The 20,448-nt window shown below is 37.6% G+C and overlaps 2 protein-coding genes across 2 annotated transcripts; both read right to left on the bottom strand.

Moving 5' to 3' along the window:
• Positions 1–2,665: 2,665 nt before the first annotated feature.
• LOC129262474 (probable oxidoreductase PXDNL) lies at positions 2,666–8,550 on the bottom strand. The gene has a single exon (XM_054900597.2). The coding sequence runs from the start codon at positions 8,204–8,206 to the stop codon at positions 6,494–6,496; it is 1,713 nt and encodes a 570-aa protein (XP_054756572.2). The 5' UTR covers positions 8,207–8,550; the 3' UTR covers positions 2,666–6,493.
• A 2,732-nt stretch (positions 8,551–11,282) lies between these two features.
• Positions 11,283–13,544, bottom strand: LOC135154231 (uncharacterized). Its single transcript, XM_064099757.1, has 2 exons — positions 12,525–13,544; positions 11,283–12,128 (listed from the first exon to the last, which is right to left on the bottom strand). Exons 1-2 carry the CDS (start codon positions 13,468–13,470, stop codon positions 11,995–11,997), a joined length of 1,080 nt encoding a protein of 359 aa, XP_063955827.1. The 5' UTR covers positions 13,471–13,544; the 3' UTR covers positions 11,283–11,994.
• Between the last annotated feature and the right edge of the window lie 6,904 nt (positions 13,545–20,448).

Below are 20,448 nucleotides of genomic sequence, written 5' to 3'. Positions count from 1 at the left end.
ACAATAATAATAATAATAATAGCTGGATTTATTAGGCGCTTTTTGCCTGAGGAAACAAAGCTGCTAATTGGATGTACAGTTTCATGCAAATTAAGGTTGCCGCTGTGTCAAAATTATAATATTAATCTACGGGAATAAGGACAATCTGTAACGTTCTCCGAATAAAAAATATCAAATACGTCCGTCACATGGTATATAAAAAAAAACCGTGAACCTTAGTCAAATTATTGCAATATTATGGAACACTATGTGGTCATTTACGATGACTTTAAATCGAGACGTCCCCCACCCAACCCCCTAGCTGGGACTTGACAACGCCCCATTATTACATGCCCTACATACCACTAATCCTCGCACGGTTATACCAACACTGTGCCTATTTTGAGCAGACTTTTAATTTCTTAAATATTATTTAATTTTCATAAGGTTCAAAGGATAGGGCTTGACGTTGTACCGTAATTGTCGTGTCCGGGATATTTGTTTCTCGATGGCATGCATGCATGGCAGCGGACTTCATTGTTGTGTCTCATATTACAGACAAGACAGTCATGAAAAAGGAAGGAAGGAAGAAGAAGATGAAGATAAAGAAGAAGAAGGGGAAGAAGAAGAAGGAGAAGAAGAAAAAGATAAAGAAGAAAAAAAGAGGAGGAAGAGGAGGAAGAAGAAGAAGGAGAAGGAGAAGAAGAAGAAGGAGGAGGAGGAGGAGAAGAAGAAGAAGAAGAAGGAGGAGGAGAAAAAGAAGAAGAAGAAAAAAAAAGAAGGAGAAGTAAAAGATGAAGGAGAAGACTATGACTTCACTTCTTGACATAAAGAACTTTTTTTGTATATAAAAGGGGACGTTTTTAGACTAAAAAGATAATTTAAAAAGCCATGGGGCACCGAATGGGATATTACATTTCACCTCCTTTCATCATCTGTATGAAATTTATGGAAACATGATAAAATCTTGTGAATTATTTTGATATCATAATTTATTCCAACTATCAATTTTCACAATGGACAATTACTACCATCTAGAGCAGAAAATGGGCAAATTGCAGAAGGATTTCTTGATAAATTTGTTTGAAACCTATTCCCCCTTCGAACGTGATTCACAAGATGAAACCACGGATAGAGCAGAAAATGGGCAAATTGAAGAAGGATTTCTTGATAAATTTGTTTGAAACCTATTCCCCCTTCGAACGTGCAGGTGAGGTAGCCCTGTAAGAAGAAAAGATGATCAAACAATACTCCCTTCTAAATCGAAATGGTAGCTTTAAGAGTATAATGTTTACCTGAAGGAGTATGATTCATGATAATTTTTAGCTGAGTGTTGCATATCATAGGGAAACACTCATGGGGGCTAACCTACGTGGTTTCTTCAAAACGGTAGAGGCTTGCCCGACAAAAATTGATTGCTTCCCATACTCATGTTGCTCTACCACCTAACGAGATAACCGTCCAAGGTTTACCATAACTTGATTTTGATCAAAAGGTTGAGGAGACATTTTCTAAGTCAGAAAGTGTCGGGAGGAGTATGTTTCATGACAATCCCATGACTAAAGCAAACCATTGGAGCAACATCATAAATGAATGGTGTATCGAAAAACATTATTGTATATATTGCGGCCTGTAGTGGATTAGTCTCCGGACTTTGAAACAGAGGGTCGTGGGTTCAAATCTTAGAATTAGCGTAATTTCCTTCAGCAATAAATGGATCCGCAATGTACTGCACTCAACCCAGGTGAGTTGAATGGGTACGAACTTGAAGCAATTCCTCAAAAAGCTGTGAGCACCTGAATCGGTATGGCTTGGTCGGGGTATTAAAACAGGAGCTTCTGGAGCAGTTAGATGGTGGATGTGCGCTACATAAATACCCTATATTACCATTATTTATGTAATACCACATCTTGTTTTTAGCATACTGGTTAATTTAAAGGCATCATTTGCCTGTCGGGTTGATAGGGCATTGAAGCAACCACTTCACATACACTTTCTATAACGCAGAGATTCATTTGTCAAAAGCCCTTCATATAAAAAGGCGGCTTTTATCGAAAATCGGTGAATAAAACTGCAGTGTCGTTCTGTACTCTGGACAAGCGACATATTTGCAATTTCTCGTCCTGCTCGAATCTTAAGACGATGTTCTGTCCCGGTCCACCAACTTTCGACAATGACATATTATCTGTCCATTGAGATTTGACGGGCGTTTTCAATAGATTCTCAACGTTGCAGAAAGCGTATGCGAAGTGGATGCTAAAATACGCTACTACGACGTCACGGACCAAATCGATGCAGACAGGGAATCGTGAACAGAGAAACTGCTGCATAATGGCAATGGGAAATACTTCAAAATATGCTTATCAATTAGCACAGGAAATAAGACGGTAAAATGAGGCATGACGCACACATAGATTTTTGGTATCGCTGGACCCTACAAGACCTTCAGTTGAGGATAAAGGCAAATGGCAATATCATGCATTCGACAACCCAGCAAACTGTTCTATATTTCTATAAAATTTGAATTTAATTTTATTTGTGAAAAATCAATAGTAAAAATCATCGGTTTTCCCCCGAATGTTACCAGAGAAATAGACTTACAAGGATTTACTAAGGGCTAAGGTTGACATCACGGACATAGATAATTCGAATAAAACAACACTTGCTGATATTCCATTTTCTACAAAATATTCACATCTTTTATTTCGACACTAAAGTGGAATACAATTTGCCTAAAAAAAAGTAGGCATTGAAAACATTTTCAACGGATTATTTACATACAATTGTCAGAATTATAAGAGTTTATCTTCTTTACAAATCAGTTTGAACCAATAATTGTTCAGATTCGCTGGCACGTATTCTGAAGTCAGGTTTAACTTAGACCACTCTGTGCTAAAATTATGGGGAGCCAATTTTTTTTCTTCAAAAATTATGTTTATATTGTATATTTCTAATGTTTACTATTTTGTTTCCTTTTGCTTTCATAATGGAAAATAAAAATACTTCAAAATACTGCAGTTATCATTCTCAAACAATTTGGGTGTCATGAGTTAATGAATTGGATGTGTACTGTTAGGGATTTGTACCCCAGTGGGCTCTCCGCAGTTAAAACACAACTTTAAACCAGGCTTTGATTTAAACCCGAGTTCAGTATACGGGCCGCTGTGTCTAGTACAGTTTGTTTATTGGTTTATCTTTACTTCGGCACAATACACATGAAACAGAGTCAACAATTTTTAGTAGCCAAGCGGATTTGCCGCTTGTTTACGAAATAAGAATGGGAGATACATGACGTCACTATGAACTCAATGCTCACCGCGCTCATGACCGTCCATCTTATTCTAGCGTCGTGGTTTCGAAATTTTGCCACAATTTTTATCTTTCAAACTCATTCACATTTAGATACCATAGAACATTTTCAATTATTTTAATGAATGACAAAAGAGCATTGTACATAAATGCCTTGCCCAAGGGCACAGGTGCTGTGGCAGGGATCAGGCACAGTACTTTCATGTGCCTCATTAGAAGGCTTGGATGATGAATTGTGTGCGATATGATCATGAATCCTCCCCTTTAATTCCAGAAAGTGATCCCAAATGCAGCCATGAATTTCTCAATTTACAATTATGCACTTTAGATACAATTCATGTTTCATATTAAGTGGTTATACTTTTCATTATTTTCAAACATTTCGATACATTTGGATACAACCCAAATGACTTATTTTAGATCATGAGTGAAATCACATCAAATATAATTAAAACCCCAAACTTGACATTGAAATAATAATGTTGGTGATTAAAAATACTGTGAGAAATCTTATGACAGAAGTAGTACATATGTTACTCATAATTCATCTGTTCTTATTGGAGTACATATGAATGAACTTAATCCAAACTTTACACATTCCTTTCTAGAACAAAAGTAAGCAAATTCCATGGAAGTAATTAGGAACGAGTATATCAAAAAGGGAACAAACGTTTTATTGGAACGATTTCATGAAATTTATTGACTTAGTAGTATGTTGAAGAACACTTGAATATTCAGTCATCCATCAATTCGATTTTTCGTGATTTTTTATATATAAATGAATTCATTTATCTGTCTCTCTATATATTGGTATATCTATATACCATGCTATTTACCCATTTCTGTATTCATCTATATCTTCTTCTTTTTGTAATATTCCTCAGATATATAGGGATCATCTTTTCCAGCTAAGATAACTTAAAAAGTTAAAGAGGTATAGCTAAGAGGTCCGTAGCATACTTAAACAAATTGTTATATTTTAAAAGATTTAATTATTTCATGTAAAAGCCACATCATGGACATAAATGAATGTCAACGATGAGACTTCGAGCTCTGTGGTTCATATATTTAGAAAAAAAATGATTATCAATTGCTTCGTTCGTCTACGTCTCGGACACATTCGTAAATAAGTAAGGGTATAATATCGCAAGCATTACGTAATGTAATCTCGAGAACCAAAACAGATATAAGGGTTTCATCTGTTTAATAATGTAAATGAAAGGGGAAGCTATCGAGGGCATAAGGTAAAGAAAGGTAATTATATCGTGTGTTTAATATCGTGTGAAAAAGGAAAAAGTCGGATATTCTATCGTGTGTATGAAGGAAATGTTACGGTAAACTTCGAGAGTACAAGGTAAATGTAAGGGTAATCTGTATCGTGTGTATCAGGTAAATGTATTGGTAATATTTCGAGGGTATAGGGTTAATGTAATGGTAATTTATCGCTGATATAACGTAAATGTACGGCATATGTATCGTGTGTATAAGATTAGTCTATTAATGTAAACGTCTAAGTCAGGAGCTACGAATCGAGGAGATAGGAAATTGCAAGTGCTATTCATCGTTCGTTTAAGGAAAAATGTATTGTGAATTAAAAGTAGATGTATCGCAGGTACAAGGTAAATGTTTTACACCTAAAAGAAAAAAAAAACATTATGCTTTCAAAATCAATTGGAACCGAACATACACTATATCTATTTCAGGCCCTAAACGTTCACATGCCCATCACTTCGCTTGATAAAGCAGTCTTAACTTCAATTACCAAAAAAAATAATACAGACTCAAAATGTAGCCTACGAAATTGTAAACTCCAAATCCCACCTTATGGTTCATTCATGATTGGTAAAATCCTGGAAGACATGATGCCAATAGCGATGCGGTAACCCCCCAATTCAGAAAAGACAATCATAATTACCTCATTCAAATAACATATACATGTAACACTTTAAAAATGATAGTGATTCCTTCTGTGTAGGATCGTGTCTCTCATTCAATGTGATTTCTTTAAGAAAATACCCATGTCTTGAAATGTCAACAAAAAATGAAATAAATGTACACGAAGCTCATAGCTTAAAGGAAAGAATTCAATGTTAAAGACAGGTTCAATTTTTGGTATTATTTAGACATTTTCAATCTGCATTCACATTATTCCACCATGCCTACTATTAGCTCCGACACTTAACCACTATTTCAGACCTTATTCCAAGTGATTTGCCTTATAATTGTTTACATCCGCATAAAAATATATAGACTCTATTATGTGACTATGTATTTCAAAATACCGAAACACCATGTGTAAAATGAACTTTTATTATATTAATTATTCAAGTCCCTAGGATGTTTAGTATACTTAAGATGCTATCCAAATGACTTAAATCACCAGTGAGCCCCGCTAATTTTTGTATTAATTCAATATTCGTGATCACCATGGAGCTAGACTTTGTTTACCTTATATGTCTCATAATCTTAATTCAAATGTCAACTGTAATCATCACAGAGCTGATTGAGCGAATGGAACTTTCTTGACTAAGCTGTTCGAATATTACACCTTTTATTCATCTCGTCATGATATATGAAGTCTGTCAATTTAAAGCGGTACTGGTTTCATGGGGAAACGTCAAATGAAAAAGCAAACAGTTCCGTCCATATCCGATAAAAAAGTGAGCAGTATTCTAAAGTTGCCTTGTTTCTTAAAAAAAGAAATAAGAAACAAACCAAAGAAAAAATAAACAAATAAAAACAAGACCGTGCCTGATAAATTCATTGTTTGCACCAAGTTTGATCAAATGACCATGGAGTTGCTTATTTAATCTTACTTTTATTTCTTCATATCAGCAGGAATTCAGAATGGAGTAAACCGTTTAATAGTTTTAATTATTAAATCAACACAGATCTACTTGCGTTTCTTTGAAATATAGTTTGTTTAATTTCTAGAAATACACGGTTAGTTCATTATTGCTAGTTTTAGTAGGCATATTCTTTTTGACAAAATAGGGCTATAATGAAGAACGAATTTGACCGAATTCAATGTCATCTAACAAACAAGTCTGCAAGCAGTGAAGTGATCATTAAACCCATCTGAATGGAAGTCAATAAAAGTGGTATAAAATTAAAAATGACATTACAAAACATCCAAATTTACATATAACATCTTTAAAATTGTTAAATTACATTCGTATAAAAAAGAAACTAAGGTGTGGTTGGTTTATAATCGTAATTTCGCGTAGGCTACAGCGTCCGATGCCTTGCTATTTGGCTGAGTTTGTTTTGTTGATGAATCATTATTATTTTCTGCCAGGTCCAAATCGGCATAAACTAATTCACCGGGTTTCGATGTTCCATTTCTTAATTCGCCGTTTGTTGCGTTATTTTGGCTCCTGCATAATTCAGTCTGCCTTAATGGGTTCTCGACAGGGACCGAGTCTTTGTCTTCACTGCCCATTGGTTCGGGCCGGGTGAGAGGTAGCGGTCCGTCGAAACCAATTTTCTCGTAATTTGAAGTTATTTTTCTTCCAAGTCGTTTCAAAGATGGCGGTCGTAGACAGAGCGGGATGGCGACACCGTGACCGGCATCCGAGCCGACGCCTGTCAGAGCCGACTCTGCCGTGGAAGCTGTGGAGATGCTGTTTGGTCGACTTGAGTCCGTCACCTCGCAGTTACGTTTTACCTTCATAGGTTTAGCATAGATGGGGAAATCCTCTTCAATGAGTACCTGTTGGGAAGTTTTATACCTCAATGATCCAGGCATGTTTTTACCTGCAGGGTATTTATGACTCTTTCCTTTGGCACAACACGCAGCAAGAGTTGAAACAACTATGAGCAGCACAAGAGCTCCTGCAGAGGCACCGGCTATGGCAGCAATGTTGGTGGTTATGAAGGGTTGAGGATGAAGACCTTTCGGGGATAACCCCGTCCCGTTACCGTTGTTTCCACTATCAGATGTGGGAGGTGATTCGGTTCTGAAATTTGGCGGCAGTTTTACACCAAGATTGGCGCTTCCCCTACCCTTCAACCCGGACTGGATGTTAGCTTCACAGGACACGATAACACCATTTTCCCAGGCTTGTACATTGTGAATTGTCAGTGTGGTATTAGTTGGGTCGAGTGTATAACGGGGAGAAGACACCTTGCTCCCAACAACAACATAATTGACGAACCATCGGTAACCGGTTACATTGGTTTCGGCGATACCTTGGCAGCTGAACTGAGCGGTTTGTCCATGTTTGATGTTGACTTCAGGTGGTGTTACTGTGACCATTGGTGGATTCTTGAGGATCATCACGCTGCAGGTTCGCGGATAGGTCAGAGCTGGTGTTGTCGCAGAGCAGGTGAAAATGACACCGTTGTCCTCTTTCTTTACTAGTCTCTGGATGGAGTTCGCGTGCACTGCGGGTCCGGCTATCAACTTGTCTTGTCGGTACCAGGACAGTTCAGCTGGAGGATCACCACCTTGAGACGTGCAGGAAAGCTGGGCAACATTACCTATGCTGGTAGAATCGGCTGCAGGAAGAGCCTCACAAGCAGGAGATCCATCATTCGGTGGCACCAAAACCACCATGCGTGCTGATGCGAACTGATTCCCATACACACATCGGTATTCCCCCTTGTCTGATTTCCGAGCATTTCGTATCGTCAAGTAATATTCACCTTTCTTGTGGTTTCCAATGATGGAGTAACGATCCTCCATAACGAAAGAATATATGTTTTCATCGTAGCTGATATATTGTCCAGAATCAACGTGGAACCAGTAGACCACCTCGCTCCCCTGGGTTTTGACAGCACACCTTAAGACCGCTGTCTTTCCCTGGACAAGAACAGTATCTGATGGACCATGTCTGAAAATTCCACCAAGGCTAAGTTTCCACTGGGTCACCATTAAAATCACAGTCACGAAACAAAGATTCCAGCAGGATGCCATCGTTGAGAAGAGCCAGTGGATGTTTGATTATTATACTCCAATTAGAGGATCCAGTGTTGAGGGTTCAATTCCGTCGACTCGTTTGTTGCATGGTTTATCACAAGTCAATAATTAGTCAAAATCATGATCCAGTAGGAATCTCCAAAAGTCGTGGTAATCCAGGAATCTTTTTTTTTTGCTTGGCAAGATATACAGAATAGCACACCCGTTTAGAATTCCTGATCGTCTCTAAAATGAAAAGTCCACTTTTGGCAAAAGATAGTTGATTAAAAGAAAAAAAAAAGAATTATAAATTACAAGGACTGAGAGGGCATGTTGAATCCCTAGCTAACGTCAAGCAAAGTGAAAGTTACTTGCAAATGTCAGCCGCCAAGAGGACTTCCTGCATATCAATTAACACGCGGCGCACAGAAGCACGCACGAACGCGCACGTGCTCCTTGTCGAACGAAAACAAGCATTTTAGTTGAGGACACTTTGACATTAGAATATATTCCCCTTTTGAAGACGTGTCCATTTCTTTGACCGTTTGTTTTAATGTTGAAGGTAAAAAGACGATCTGAAAGCTTAAAGGGAGCGTAGATTCCTTGAATTGTGGGTCATATGTCTTCCGCATTTTGTGTAACAAAAAACACGAATCTTTCTTTTATTGAGCGTACTAGCTACCTGTATACCACCATCAGAACGTATTTATGTTCTATGTGTGAGTTTCTATACAAATGCATCTACTTTAGCTTACTGATGAGATATGACGAGAGAAAAAATCAAAATGACACAAAAATCAATGATTACTCTACTGTCTGTGAGTAGTCATGACTAGTTTGTTTAATTGAACGAAATGAATAACATGATTTCCGCTCGATCTCCCGGAGACACAGTTATCTATGTTATATTACACTTTGCAATATCTAATGTTGCTTAATCTTTTTCCAGCAATATTGCTTAAAAGACATACCGTGTTTTCAAAACATCAATGATCATTATGAATTAGCAATCTTTCAAACAGTAATTCGGGATATCAGGATTCCCTCCATACTTCAACAATTCAAGGATTTTGACCTGGAAAGGAAACCTCTCATGTCAGATCGTTTCCCTCTCAAATAAAAAGTCCAGCACACTTGTTTTCCAGCAAACATAATCATAAAGACTGATGTTTGCAGCAATAAATACCAAGTACTCTTCTGCCTTTATCAATCACTTCGTTTTAGCGTAATAGTTGTTCATTAAGGAATTATCAGCAGCTCAGAATAGCACTTGAAATATTTTGGCTTGATAATAGACTTGAAAGTCGAATTTAATGAGCCCGTTCATTGAAGGAAACGTCATCAATCTGAAGTTCTTGGATAGCTAAAGAAACATGCCGTTTATTTTAGATTTGAATAAATCATTCATAATGTGATCAATACACATGTTTCAGAAACAATCCCAGGTTTGGATGTTCAATTGGATTTAACGACATCCCTGTGAATGGTGGCGCTCTTGCTATCCTATGTAACAGCCAAATAATATTTTTTTCTCTATATATTGAAATCAAAATTATTTTTTAAATATTTCCTGAGGCGTGATTTTTCATTGGAAGTTATATTTTTATTATACATGTGATCATTATGCTTAGATATTCATGATCTTCATGTTTTTTTACACTCTAAAAAAAGTTTAAAAATCCAGATGCCAAGGATGACATAATCCTACATGAGTTAGCAAACATATTTGCGAATCCCTTTTCAATGAAATTAACTCATTTGGGAGAACATACTCTTTCAGGCAATATAACAGTTATGTATTCATGACATACTCTTTCCTTAAATTGGGAATTTGTGAGGTGTCAGGGTTTTTTTTTTTTTTTTTTTTTTTACTCACAAGGTATAGGGGAACTAGAACTGTGAATGGTGTATATAACAAATAAACAAGTGGAATGCCTCTGGCCGTCTCACCTGCATCACGCGATTCAATATAGCAGCAGTGCTGATTTTGAAAACTACTATAACTCGCACAAGATGTTCAGTGATACTTGGTTACTCGCATTTCCACGTTTTATGAATTAGACCAATACACTTATAGAGATATGATGGCAATTCAACAAATACCCCCAACGTGGCCAAAGTTCTTTGACCTTACATGACCTTTGACCTTGATCATGTGACCTGAAACTCGCACAGGATGTTCAGTGATACTTGATTACTCTTATGTCCAAGTTTTATGAACTAGACCAACACACTTTCAAATTTATGGCTGTAATTCAACAAATACCCCAATTTGGCCAAAGTTCATTGACCCTAAATAACCTTTGACCTTGATCATGTGACCTGAAACTTGCACAGGATGTTCAGTAATACTTGATTACTATTATGTCCAAGTTTCATGAATCAGATCCATAAACTTTCAAAGTTATGATGGTAATTCAACAGATACCCCCAATTCGGCCAAAGTTCATTGACCCTAAATGACCTTTGACCTTGGTCATGTGTCGTGAAACTCATGCAGGATGTTCAGTGATACTTGATTAACCTTATGTATAAGTTTCATGAACTAGGTCCATATATTTTCTAATTTATGATGACATTTCAAAAACTTAACCTTAGGTTAAGATTTTGATGTTGATTCCCCCAACATGGTCTAAGTTCATTGACCCTAAATGACCTTTGACCTTGGTCATGTGACATGAAACTCAGGCAGGATGTTCAGTAATACTTGATTAACCTTATGGCCAAGTTTCATGAACTAGGTCCATATACTTTCTAAGTTATGCTGTCATTTCAAAAACTTAACCTCAGGTTAAGATTTGGTGTTGACGCCGCCGCCGCCGTCGGAAAAGCGGCGCCTATAGTCTCACTCTGCTATGCAGGTGAGACAAAAACTAGTACTAGTTCAAGGGCCTGTTTCATAAAGAGTTATAACTGTTGTAACTTTGCCATTATGGCAACTACCATGGCAACATGGCTCAGCAGCCAATCAAAATCAAGGTAACCATGGTAGTTACAACGTTTGTAACTCATTATGAAACGGGCCCACGGTCCGCTTCACCTCTAATCATTGATGCCATCATAATCAAAGTGAAGGGGTGATTTACAGTTTATAAGGCACTGTATGCACATCCTGGTCTGTATGCCAAAAAGAGGACTTATGACGTCACCCACTCAAAATATATTTTCTATTTTATTAAATGAAATATGAGATATTCTAATTTTCTAATTTCTTCATGTGAAACAATCTTCTATTTCTCCCTGAACATGTGATATGACCATTGTTTTAATAATGTGTTTGCTGTGTAATGTTTGCCCCAATATTGGGCAAAATGCAAGTTTAAGGGGTAAAATTCAACGCAACATTGCGTAAAGTTTGCAAAGTATTTACTCTCATTTAACCCAGCAAACATAAATGTTCCCATTTACCCAATATTAGGTAAACTCTTTTTAGAGAGTATGTTGCTAATTATAGTTTTCATATCAAAATCTAGCTCTGGTCTTGGTCCTAAACCGTTGAGTCGAATATGTAATGATTGAACTGTACTAATATAAATTTCTGTCTCTATAGATCAGTAGTTGGTTACACTCTAAAAAATATTGGGTAAAATTGCTTCATGAGGTTAATTATGTGTCCAACCAACATTGGAATTTCTTTTTATTCATCCAGTGTGATGAAAATTTTGCCAATGCTAAAGTAATTGCTGCTTTATTTTTTAACGTTACTGGACAATATGCTTCCCGCATTGGGTAAAATACTGCCCCATATTGGTTGGACCCTCGTGCTGGTTAAAATTTTACCCAATGTTTTACAGTGTAGTCATCGGTTATTGTTGACAGCATGCAAGAGCTCTCGACACCTTGCACACCATTACCAGCGTTAAGAGACTGGCAACCAGGTTCATTCCTCCAAGAGACCAATAGAGAGTCACCATGCTACCAGAAACATCCTTAATGTAACCTGTCATTTATGAAGAAAAAGAAAATGATACACTATAATATCCATGAAGTAGATTTTTTTAATGGTGATTTGAGACAATAAACGATGAAGTGAGTATTTATGCAACTGCAGGAGTAATTCCCTTCTGGGAACGAGGGGGAGGCCTGTCGATGAGGTCAATACATACAATACTTTTTTCTGCTTTCTCACAAGCTAACTTGTTTTACGGATTTTATTCTTTGTGAGTACAAGGAATTACGAAATAAGTTTACAGTTCTACACAGGTTTTCAACAATCATTATGCCGAATCGGTGCCTAACTAATTAATACGAATCACGAACCATTTATTGTTTAGGATTCATCCGTGGGATTAATATGATCTATGTGGGGGATAAATCTTGTTATATCTGGACAAACCTGCAACTAAGCCAGCCGTGATCAATCCCAATCCAGTGAAGAGGTCTATTAGTGACGATCCGTGGGCAAAGCTTCTATTTTCGACAACGAAGGCAATGACGCCCTCACTTGTATTTATAACACCATTCGTTCCAACACCCATCACGAATGACACCATCAGAATGTACCATAGCAAAGAGGAAAGGTTCATCAGAAAGAACCCCAAGGTTGCTAAACAGCAGGACGAGAAGAAAACGAGGATGTTGTACTGAGGTTTGCGTTGGAAGATAAAGATGAGCAAAATGTGCGAGAATGCACATCCTGCAAAGGAAGCGATGGGAATGAATTTAACTGTTCTACGGTCTATACCTCGTGAGATCCCGTAGGTAACCTCGAAAAGATCCCACCCTAGTATCACGCAATTAAAGATTCCAACGCTAGGAATGAGTGTGCAGGACAAGAGGGGGTGTTCATTGAAGAAATCCATGTGCATGACTTCTTTTAATCGACTGAGCATCTTCCAAATCCTACCATTCTTATCTTTAGTTTCTTTCCTTGTTTCATCAGTGTCATCACAGCACACTTGGCTTGGTTGATTTTCGGCCTCTCTTAATCTGTCACTGTTCTTCCTTTCCAGATGATCCGATGGAGTATGTCTTTGGGAGCTATTTAGGAAGTATCCTTCTTTATCTGGTGATTTCTTTGAACTGTCCACTTTTGGTGCCCGTATTTCACCAAGGGCGTTCGTGGCATTTCCATTGCTACCACTAGCATTGATATTCTCTACAGTTTCTTTAGGTCTAGAGATTAATGGTAAAGATTCATCATTGCTGTCATCGTCGGTAATTTCTTCTTGCTTTGTACTGACTTTGAGAGCATATCCGATCGGTAACAAATTCATCAGCAACCCCCCAAGAATGAGCAGAGAGCCCCTTACACCATATGCCATCAAACTGAGAAAGACCATTTGGGGAAATAACGTACCGCCGAGGATTGTTCCAAAAAAAGTTAAAATGCTGATGAAAGTAAAGTTATCGGGAAAATGTTGATGCAGCAGCAGGGCGGCTTGTCGATTCAAAACAGATGAGCAGAGACCTACCAAAGGAATAAAGATACATTGAATCGATACAGTCATTTCGATATACAGAATTGCAACTGAACGATATTTAACGGTATTGTTATTGAAGTGACATATTTAATTTTATCAACATTCTTCATGTTCTTTAAAATATATATTTCTCCTTTAATATACTAAGAATTAATAGGGTAATCAAGGAGAAAAAAACAATAAAACAGAATGTAGAAGGTTAGAAAGAAATCGAACAAACAATAGAAAAATTATGGCTATTTTAAAATTGAGATCCCTAAGTCAATGTAGATTTCAAATTGGCAACTGGGTAAGTTGATTACAAAGGGCAATGACAAATTTCCCATATGCCATTTACATAATTATCAGGGATTTTTTTTTTCTAAGTACACATTCCCCTAGGGCATTAATCTAAATTTAGCCCAGGTAGTATATTGTTTTATGTCTCCTCATGAAAGAAAAATAAAATTTGAAGTAAAAATTTTGAAAAAGCATTGACATTTTAGCCATTTTAATTCATCATTTTGTCCGACATTGTTCAAACTTTCACCTATCAATTTGTCTGATTTTTCTTTTTCCTCTAAAAACAAGTTTTTAATTGAGTTAGAACCCCTTCAATGAGAATTATTTAAAAATCATTATGACAAAGTTTACGGGATAAAAAAGGAAATGGTCATAGTCCTGTACATAATTCGCTTGAGAATTTAGAATCATTCAAAAGTTCAATTTTCCTATATACATCTTTACCATCAACATTCACTTATAATAATATTTAAGCGATATGTGTGACAGAAATATATTGTGTGTATATAGTATTTACAAATATACTGGGTTTGAGAAAGTATAATAGTGGAAATATTTTTTCATCCGAGGTTGGTTTGGCAATTACTATTAACATTGCCGGACCAACCGCGGATAAAATATTTCCACTAGACTTTCGAAATAAACGCTCGGTATATTTGTTTTATATCCCTTCCATATTAAAGTTTGAACGAAAATTGTTGGGAATCAAGTCCTAATTGACCCATCTCCATGATCTGGACACAATCAAGAAGGCTTAGCTCTAAATTAAGTAAAATTGACTCGTCATCGGCTAGCCGGTTCCTGAATAGACTGCGCGCGCCCACAGCCGGCTCCCATGCAAGCATCACTCAGGGTGGTTAGGTGTTGCGCGGCGGCAGTGCTAAGATCGATCTTCTAATAATTCCACTTATCGGTTGTGAAGGTTGTGAACTAATCCTGCTGAACTAAAATCAAGCAGCCCGAATCATTCGATGATCAAATGATGGTCATCATTAATATTACTTTCAGTACACAGATGAATTATAAACAAGCAAGACGCGATTTGATATTGACATTTACTTATCGAAAAGTTTGTGATTCTAGTCCGTGAGCAAGGACCTGTGAAAATTGGGACCTTTCGCAAACCTCACGGACGCTAATATTAGGGTCTCTTAACACAAAAGTTAACGCTTAATCATACACTTGATTTTTAAGATTGATTGTACATTATAGTCAATAGAATCAAACGTAGAAAACTGCTCTACAATCAATGCTAAGCTTTGTGTTACAGGGGGATTACAGGCCCTACAGATCTGCTTTTCGTGCGCAATATTCTTTCCCGCGACACCCGCACCATACATGCATGTACATTACGACTGATGGCTGGAGATATTCGAAATGCAGGACCTACAATAGATTATGAGATGGATAAGAAAGAGGTTTTTCAAACAAATCGAGTACATATTGAGTGAGGAAAAAGTTACTGAATTAAGGCTTAGAAATTATATAGATCATTACAGTCCATCGAATCGATATTGCATTTAATGTGGATTATTGGTGGATCTCTGGCAATTGATTCCATGGGTCAAATCATCTCTCCAGCAGAAAGCATTTCGCATGCGTTGATTATGTACACAGCATGTATACGTCTGAACAAGGAGTTACCTTGGTCTGAACACGTACCAGCCGAAATTGCGGGTTTTTTTCTTTTGTTTACTCCTACACAAACGATATGCCTCTAGCACACAATGTAATGGGTATTATGTTTACTTTCCCCAGAAATGGGGATTAGATTCGAATTCCCGGGGGACCACTTCCATTAGGTGGTTTCAAACCGCCTCGATCACAAGAATCCCCGTTAAATTACGAGAACTTTTTTAGGCTGAAAAATACCCATTAATTATTCCTGCATTCACACCGCCCTGAAACATACCCTTCGGGATAAGTTCCTGAAGTTACGAGCATGCGCAGTATGGTCTGATAAGCAGCAAGGCGCGAAATTCAAAATCACTAGCCCAGCAGCAACCCATGCACGGCGCCGCACCCAACGACACGCTGGGCTAAAAGTTCCCGTAATTTGCTTTCAGACCGCCAAAATACCCACGACCTTGGAAAAATCCCCGCGAAAGTTCTCGTAATTTCGCCAAGTACCTACTATTTATCGGGTATTTTCTTTCGGGGATATTACGCGTAGTTTGCTTTCAGACCGCCAAAATACCTGGTATTTTCTGATCGGGGTAAATTTCCCGATCAGAGAATACCTGGAACTGGCGAACTTCGAGGCGGTCTGAAACCACCTACTGATGAGTGAATACCAGGCACGACCATGCGGTTTCGAAAAGCACCCTAAACAAGGGAAGCAAGGCTTTTCCAGATTATGAAAATGCATCTCTTAACAAATATTTAGCTTGTGAAACCCTACAAGTATTGAAAACATATCCTCCTTTTCAGTATTTTAAACATCGTTTTTGACACCCTTATTACGTTACATAGGCCTATACGTAACGTACTTGCCCACTCTTTCCCTTTTTACGCGTGGTCGCGCCTGGTATCCACTATTCAATGGAAGTGGCCCCCCGGGCGGCCTCTCTAGCTCTGGGAGGAACCAAATGTGGCTTTGGAAAGTCGTCCTAGATCGGATAAATCGCTTTTACCATAGTAGCAAACAGAATTTTGCACCCGAAACGCAAATTGAATGTTTCTGTTCCAGATGCGAAACGAAAAAAAATCTCATGTCACACAATTTGCATTAGAGTTTTACGACCATTACGACGGGCCCAAAGTCTCTTCCAAAATCAACTACCGTCGCAAATAAGCGTTCGCGTTCTCCAACGAAAGGTCGGGAATGAGTTCGTACAACCCACACCACAGAAAAGGTTTAATACCATAGGAAGTTAGTATTGACCCTTTAGATCACTGCTAGGTAGGTAGTAGTCTCAAATTGTGGTATCACTTTTTATTTAATACCGTTGAATTTAAACATCAATGTAAATAGCAAAAATGAAAAAAAATCAATAACTTTTAAGGGAAGGGTGAAATGTAACTTGCCATATCTCCGTTTGTATATGTCATAAATACGTCATTCATGTATCAAACTGTTGCTGGGTGACCTTCAAAATAGGAATACACTGATGGCCAGTGTCCATTTCCATCTCAAGTAGATATTAAAAAATTGAGACGATAATTTGATTTTTGTGTTTAAATATGTGGCGCTGTATTTAACTATACTTGGATTAAATATACGTTATTCATAGCAAAATGAAGATTTTTAAACATTTTCAGATTATGTTCTAACTAGCTTGCGGTCTACTATTTACAATTTTGTAGTGCCGTTAGTTTGGGATCCAACGCTGCTTAAATCAATTAGGATTACTTTTTACTGGCGTTATAATCTGATCCAAACCAAAATCATTACCACTGGCGTAGGACCCCGCTCTCAAAAATCAAATTGATGGGGCCAGACATGAAGTATGGTGCAAAATGTCTAAGTAACTGTGCGCGACCGAAGCGATTGAGCCAAAAAATACGTTTTTAATACACCAATATGTTTGTTGACATATTATGACATTGACATATTATCCAGAAAATATAATATATCCTCATTTTCCTTTCCTTTTCTTTCTTCTAACTTCATTTTTTTATCTTGAAATTTGTTTAGGGGTCAACGGCCCCAATCCCCCCTCCCATTTTTTACAGCAGTATTCATTACTGAACATCATAAAATGTAAATAATTTCAAGTCGTTTTGCCCCCCTCATAGTATTTGTTTATATCAAATCCCCCCTTCCCATAAGTAAGATGATCTCCGCCACCTAAATATCAAGTATCAAAATGATACTGGATGATAGGCCCAGTGATACGACAAACATTTCGAAGTGAGAATCTCTATCTCTTGATAATTTTCAAACAAAGTTTACATTGCAAATTCTAATGATCAAGTTCAATTCTCAGATGAATGTTACTATACACAGTATTCCCATTCATTTGAAATGAACAAAATTGAAGCAATGTCGCAGTTTTTTGTTGTATTATTTAACTTCATTTCCATTCAATTAAACATCTATTTTATTCCAATTGACATTTAATCCATTATGTATAATATACACATCAATAATATCATTAATATAGTAGAGAAAACAATGAATGTAAAATACAGTAGATAAATAATACATGGAAGAATGCGTAATAACATTTAGAACCATGAGTAAACAACAATTAAAAGAGAAAGGGCTAAGAGAAGGGAAAGGAAGAGAAGAGAGGAGTAGAAAAGAGCATAGAGAGGCGAGCAAGCAATTAAGTAGAATAAAGAAGGGCATGAACTTATGATGCAAATGACCTAGGAGTAGATTTAACGCATATTTTAGTGAAGCAGCTTTTTATATTTATTGATCTCCTGCATATTATTTAGGAGATAATTGCTCAAAATTTTATCCTGACATATTTTAGCTCATTTTTACAGGACTCTGTTAAAAGTTACCTCACCCTTTTTTGTACTTGACATGTATTTGGAAATATCGTCTTTTGGCATCCTCATTGGAGCAAAATGACATTTTTGCTGTATCGGAAACAGCGGAAGCAGCTTTTTGCCTCACTGGCAAAAAATAGCAGATTTTCCCATTAATAGGCAAAATACGAAAAAGGGGTGGGTAACTTTGGCAGGCCCCAGAGGGGAACGACCTCGATTTCCTAGCACTTTTTTAAATGTAGCTAAAAGAGAAATAACTACTCTTTTATCTCCAAGTAGTTTTAAGACGATTTAGGTGGTTTGCTTTATAGCGGAAACAGCTTTTTGCCTCAGTAGGGGCTCCAAAATGGCAGATTTTCCCATAAATATAAAGGCAAAATACGGAAAAGGGGTGAGTAATTTCGGCAGCCCCCTGAGGGAGTAGGCTCCAATTTCCTAGCACTTCCTTATAGTAGCTGATATAAAGAAGACTACTCTTTCATCTCCAAGTAGTCTCGGAAAAGGATGGGGTGACTTTGGCAGCCCCCAGGGGGTGGCCTTTCGGCCAATGAACCATATAAAATAATTTACAATTTACTCTTTCATCTCCAAGTAGTCTTAAGACGATTTAGGTGGCTTGCTTTACAACAGAAATAGCTTTTTGGCCTCAACAGGGGCTCCAAAATGTTTCCATAAATAGGCAAAATACGGAAAAGGGGTGGGTAACTTCGGCAGGCCCCTGAGGGGGGTAGGCTTTGATTTCCTAGCACTTTCTTTATATGCAAATGATAGAGAAATAAGTACTCTTTTGTCTCTCAATAATTTTAAGACGATTTAAGTGGGTTGGTTTACAGCGGAAACAGCTTTTTGCCTGCATTGGGGCTCCAAAATGGCAGATTTTCCCATAAATAGGCAAAATCAGTGGCGTAACAGGCGGGGGGGGGGGCAGGTGGGGCAAGCTGTCCCCCCTGGCGGATTTCACCGGGAAAATAAAAAAACGGGAAAAAGAGAAAAGGAGGGAGAAAGAAAGGGAAAGAGGAAGGAAAGGGGAAAAGGAAAGGGAAAAGTGAAAAGAAAACGAAGAAAATATATTTTCTTTTAATGAAAAAGGAAGGAATTAAGCGGGGAAAGGGAACGAAATAAGAACATTTGAGAAAGAACAAATCATTCCGAAATAGGCCTATGTAATGCAGTAGCATAATGGGAAATAAATCAAAAGATGACAAAGTGGCAAACAATAGCGGGAAGCGAAGGTAGAATGGAATTAGTCAAAAGATAAATTGGAAAACAAAGAAATGGGACAAGAAAAAAACTTAATAACACGACCGGGCTGCCGAGGATTGAAAGTAAAGAGCGGGAAGAAAGATGGACAGTATACAACATTGTGCTATAAGCTTGCTAAATTTTATGCAAATAAGCTACCGGGGCTTTGCCCCAGACCCCACGCAGTAGGGGCTCTTCATCTATAACATTAAAATGGCTCTATTACGCCCCCCCCCTGTAGGGACCCTTCCTACATTAAACTTTACGTTCAATCACTGGCATATAGGCGCGGGGGTCTTGGTACCACACCCAAGAGGAGATAATTATAGGAGACAACGTATAATGAAATTAATGGAAACGATGACATGTGTTATTTGCTGAATATAATGGAAAAATATATCACATAATTAGAATTTAATTTCAATAGGCACTTTTTTGCAGCTCGCTTTGCTCGCTGACGACTTGTTACAAATTTTCCCACATTGCTTTGTTTTGCCCCCTCAAAATATTTGGTTGATTACGCAACTGGGTTGAATAAATTTGTTGTGTTAAAGCTATATTCTGTACATACCCGCGATTTGATCTGCGAGGTTTAAATGGCTTTGATATCAAGACCCCAACCGCATTGCACTCCCGTATATGAGTATGGAAGGGTTGGGCCATGGCCCCAAAAGTTTTACAACCAAGAGCAAAAAATGGAGGAAAGAAAAGCAAAGGAAGAGTGAAGGATATGATTTTATTCACTGAATATAATGTCAAAAAATATCTCAAAGTTAGATTCTCATGAAATGGTGATTTTTTTTTCTCGGTCGCTTCGCTCGCTCGGGACTTATATTAAGCAGCTTTTTAGCACATGCGCCATACTGTGCA

This window comes from Lytechinus pictus, chromosome 5 (assembly GCF_037042905.1).
Source record: "Lytechinus pictus isolate F3 Inbred chromosome 5, Lp3.0, whole genome shotgun sequence".
Lineage (NCBI taxonomy): Eukaryota > Metazoa > Echinodermata > Echinoidea > Temnopleuroida > Toxopneustidae > Lytechinus > Lytechinus pictus.
This window is presented reverse-complemented; position numbering and strand designations above follow the sequence as displayed.

What these genes read in the sequence shown, in the direction of transcription:
- LOC129262474 (XM_054900597.2), bottom strand. Translation starts at nt 8,206, where the DNA reads ATGGCATCCTGCTGGAATCTTTGTTTCGTGACTGTGATTTTAATGGTG.
- LOC135154231 (XM_064099757.1), bottom strand. Translation starts at nt 13,470, where the DNA reads ATGGTCTTTCTCAGTTTGATGGCATATGGTGTAAGGGGCTCTCTGCTC. An exon ending in CACGGCTGGCTTAGTTGCAG is followed by an intron (nt 12,129 to 12,524) that starts GTTTGTCCAGAT and finishes CATAAATGACAG; the next exon opens with GTTACATTAAGGATGTTTCT.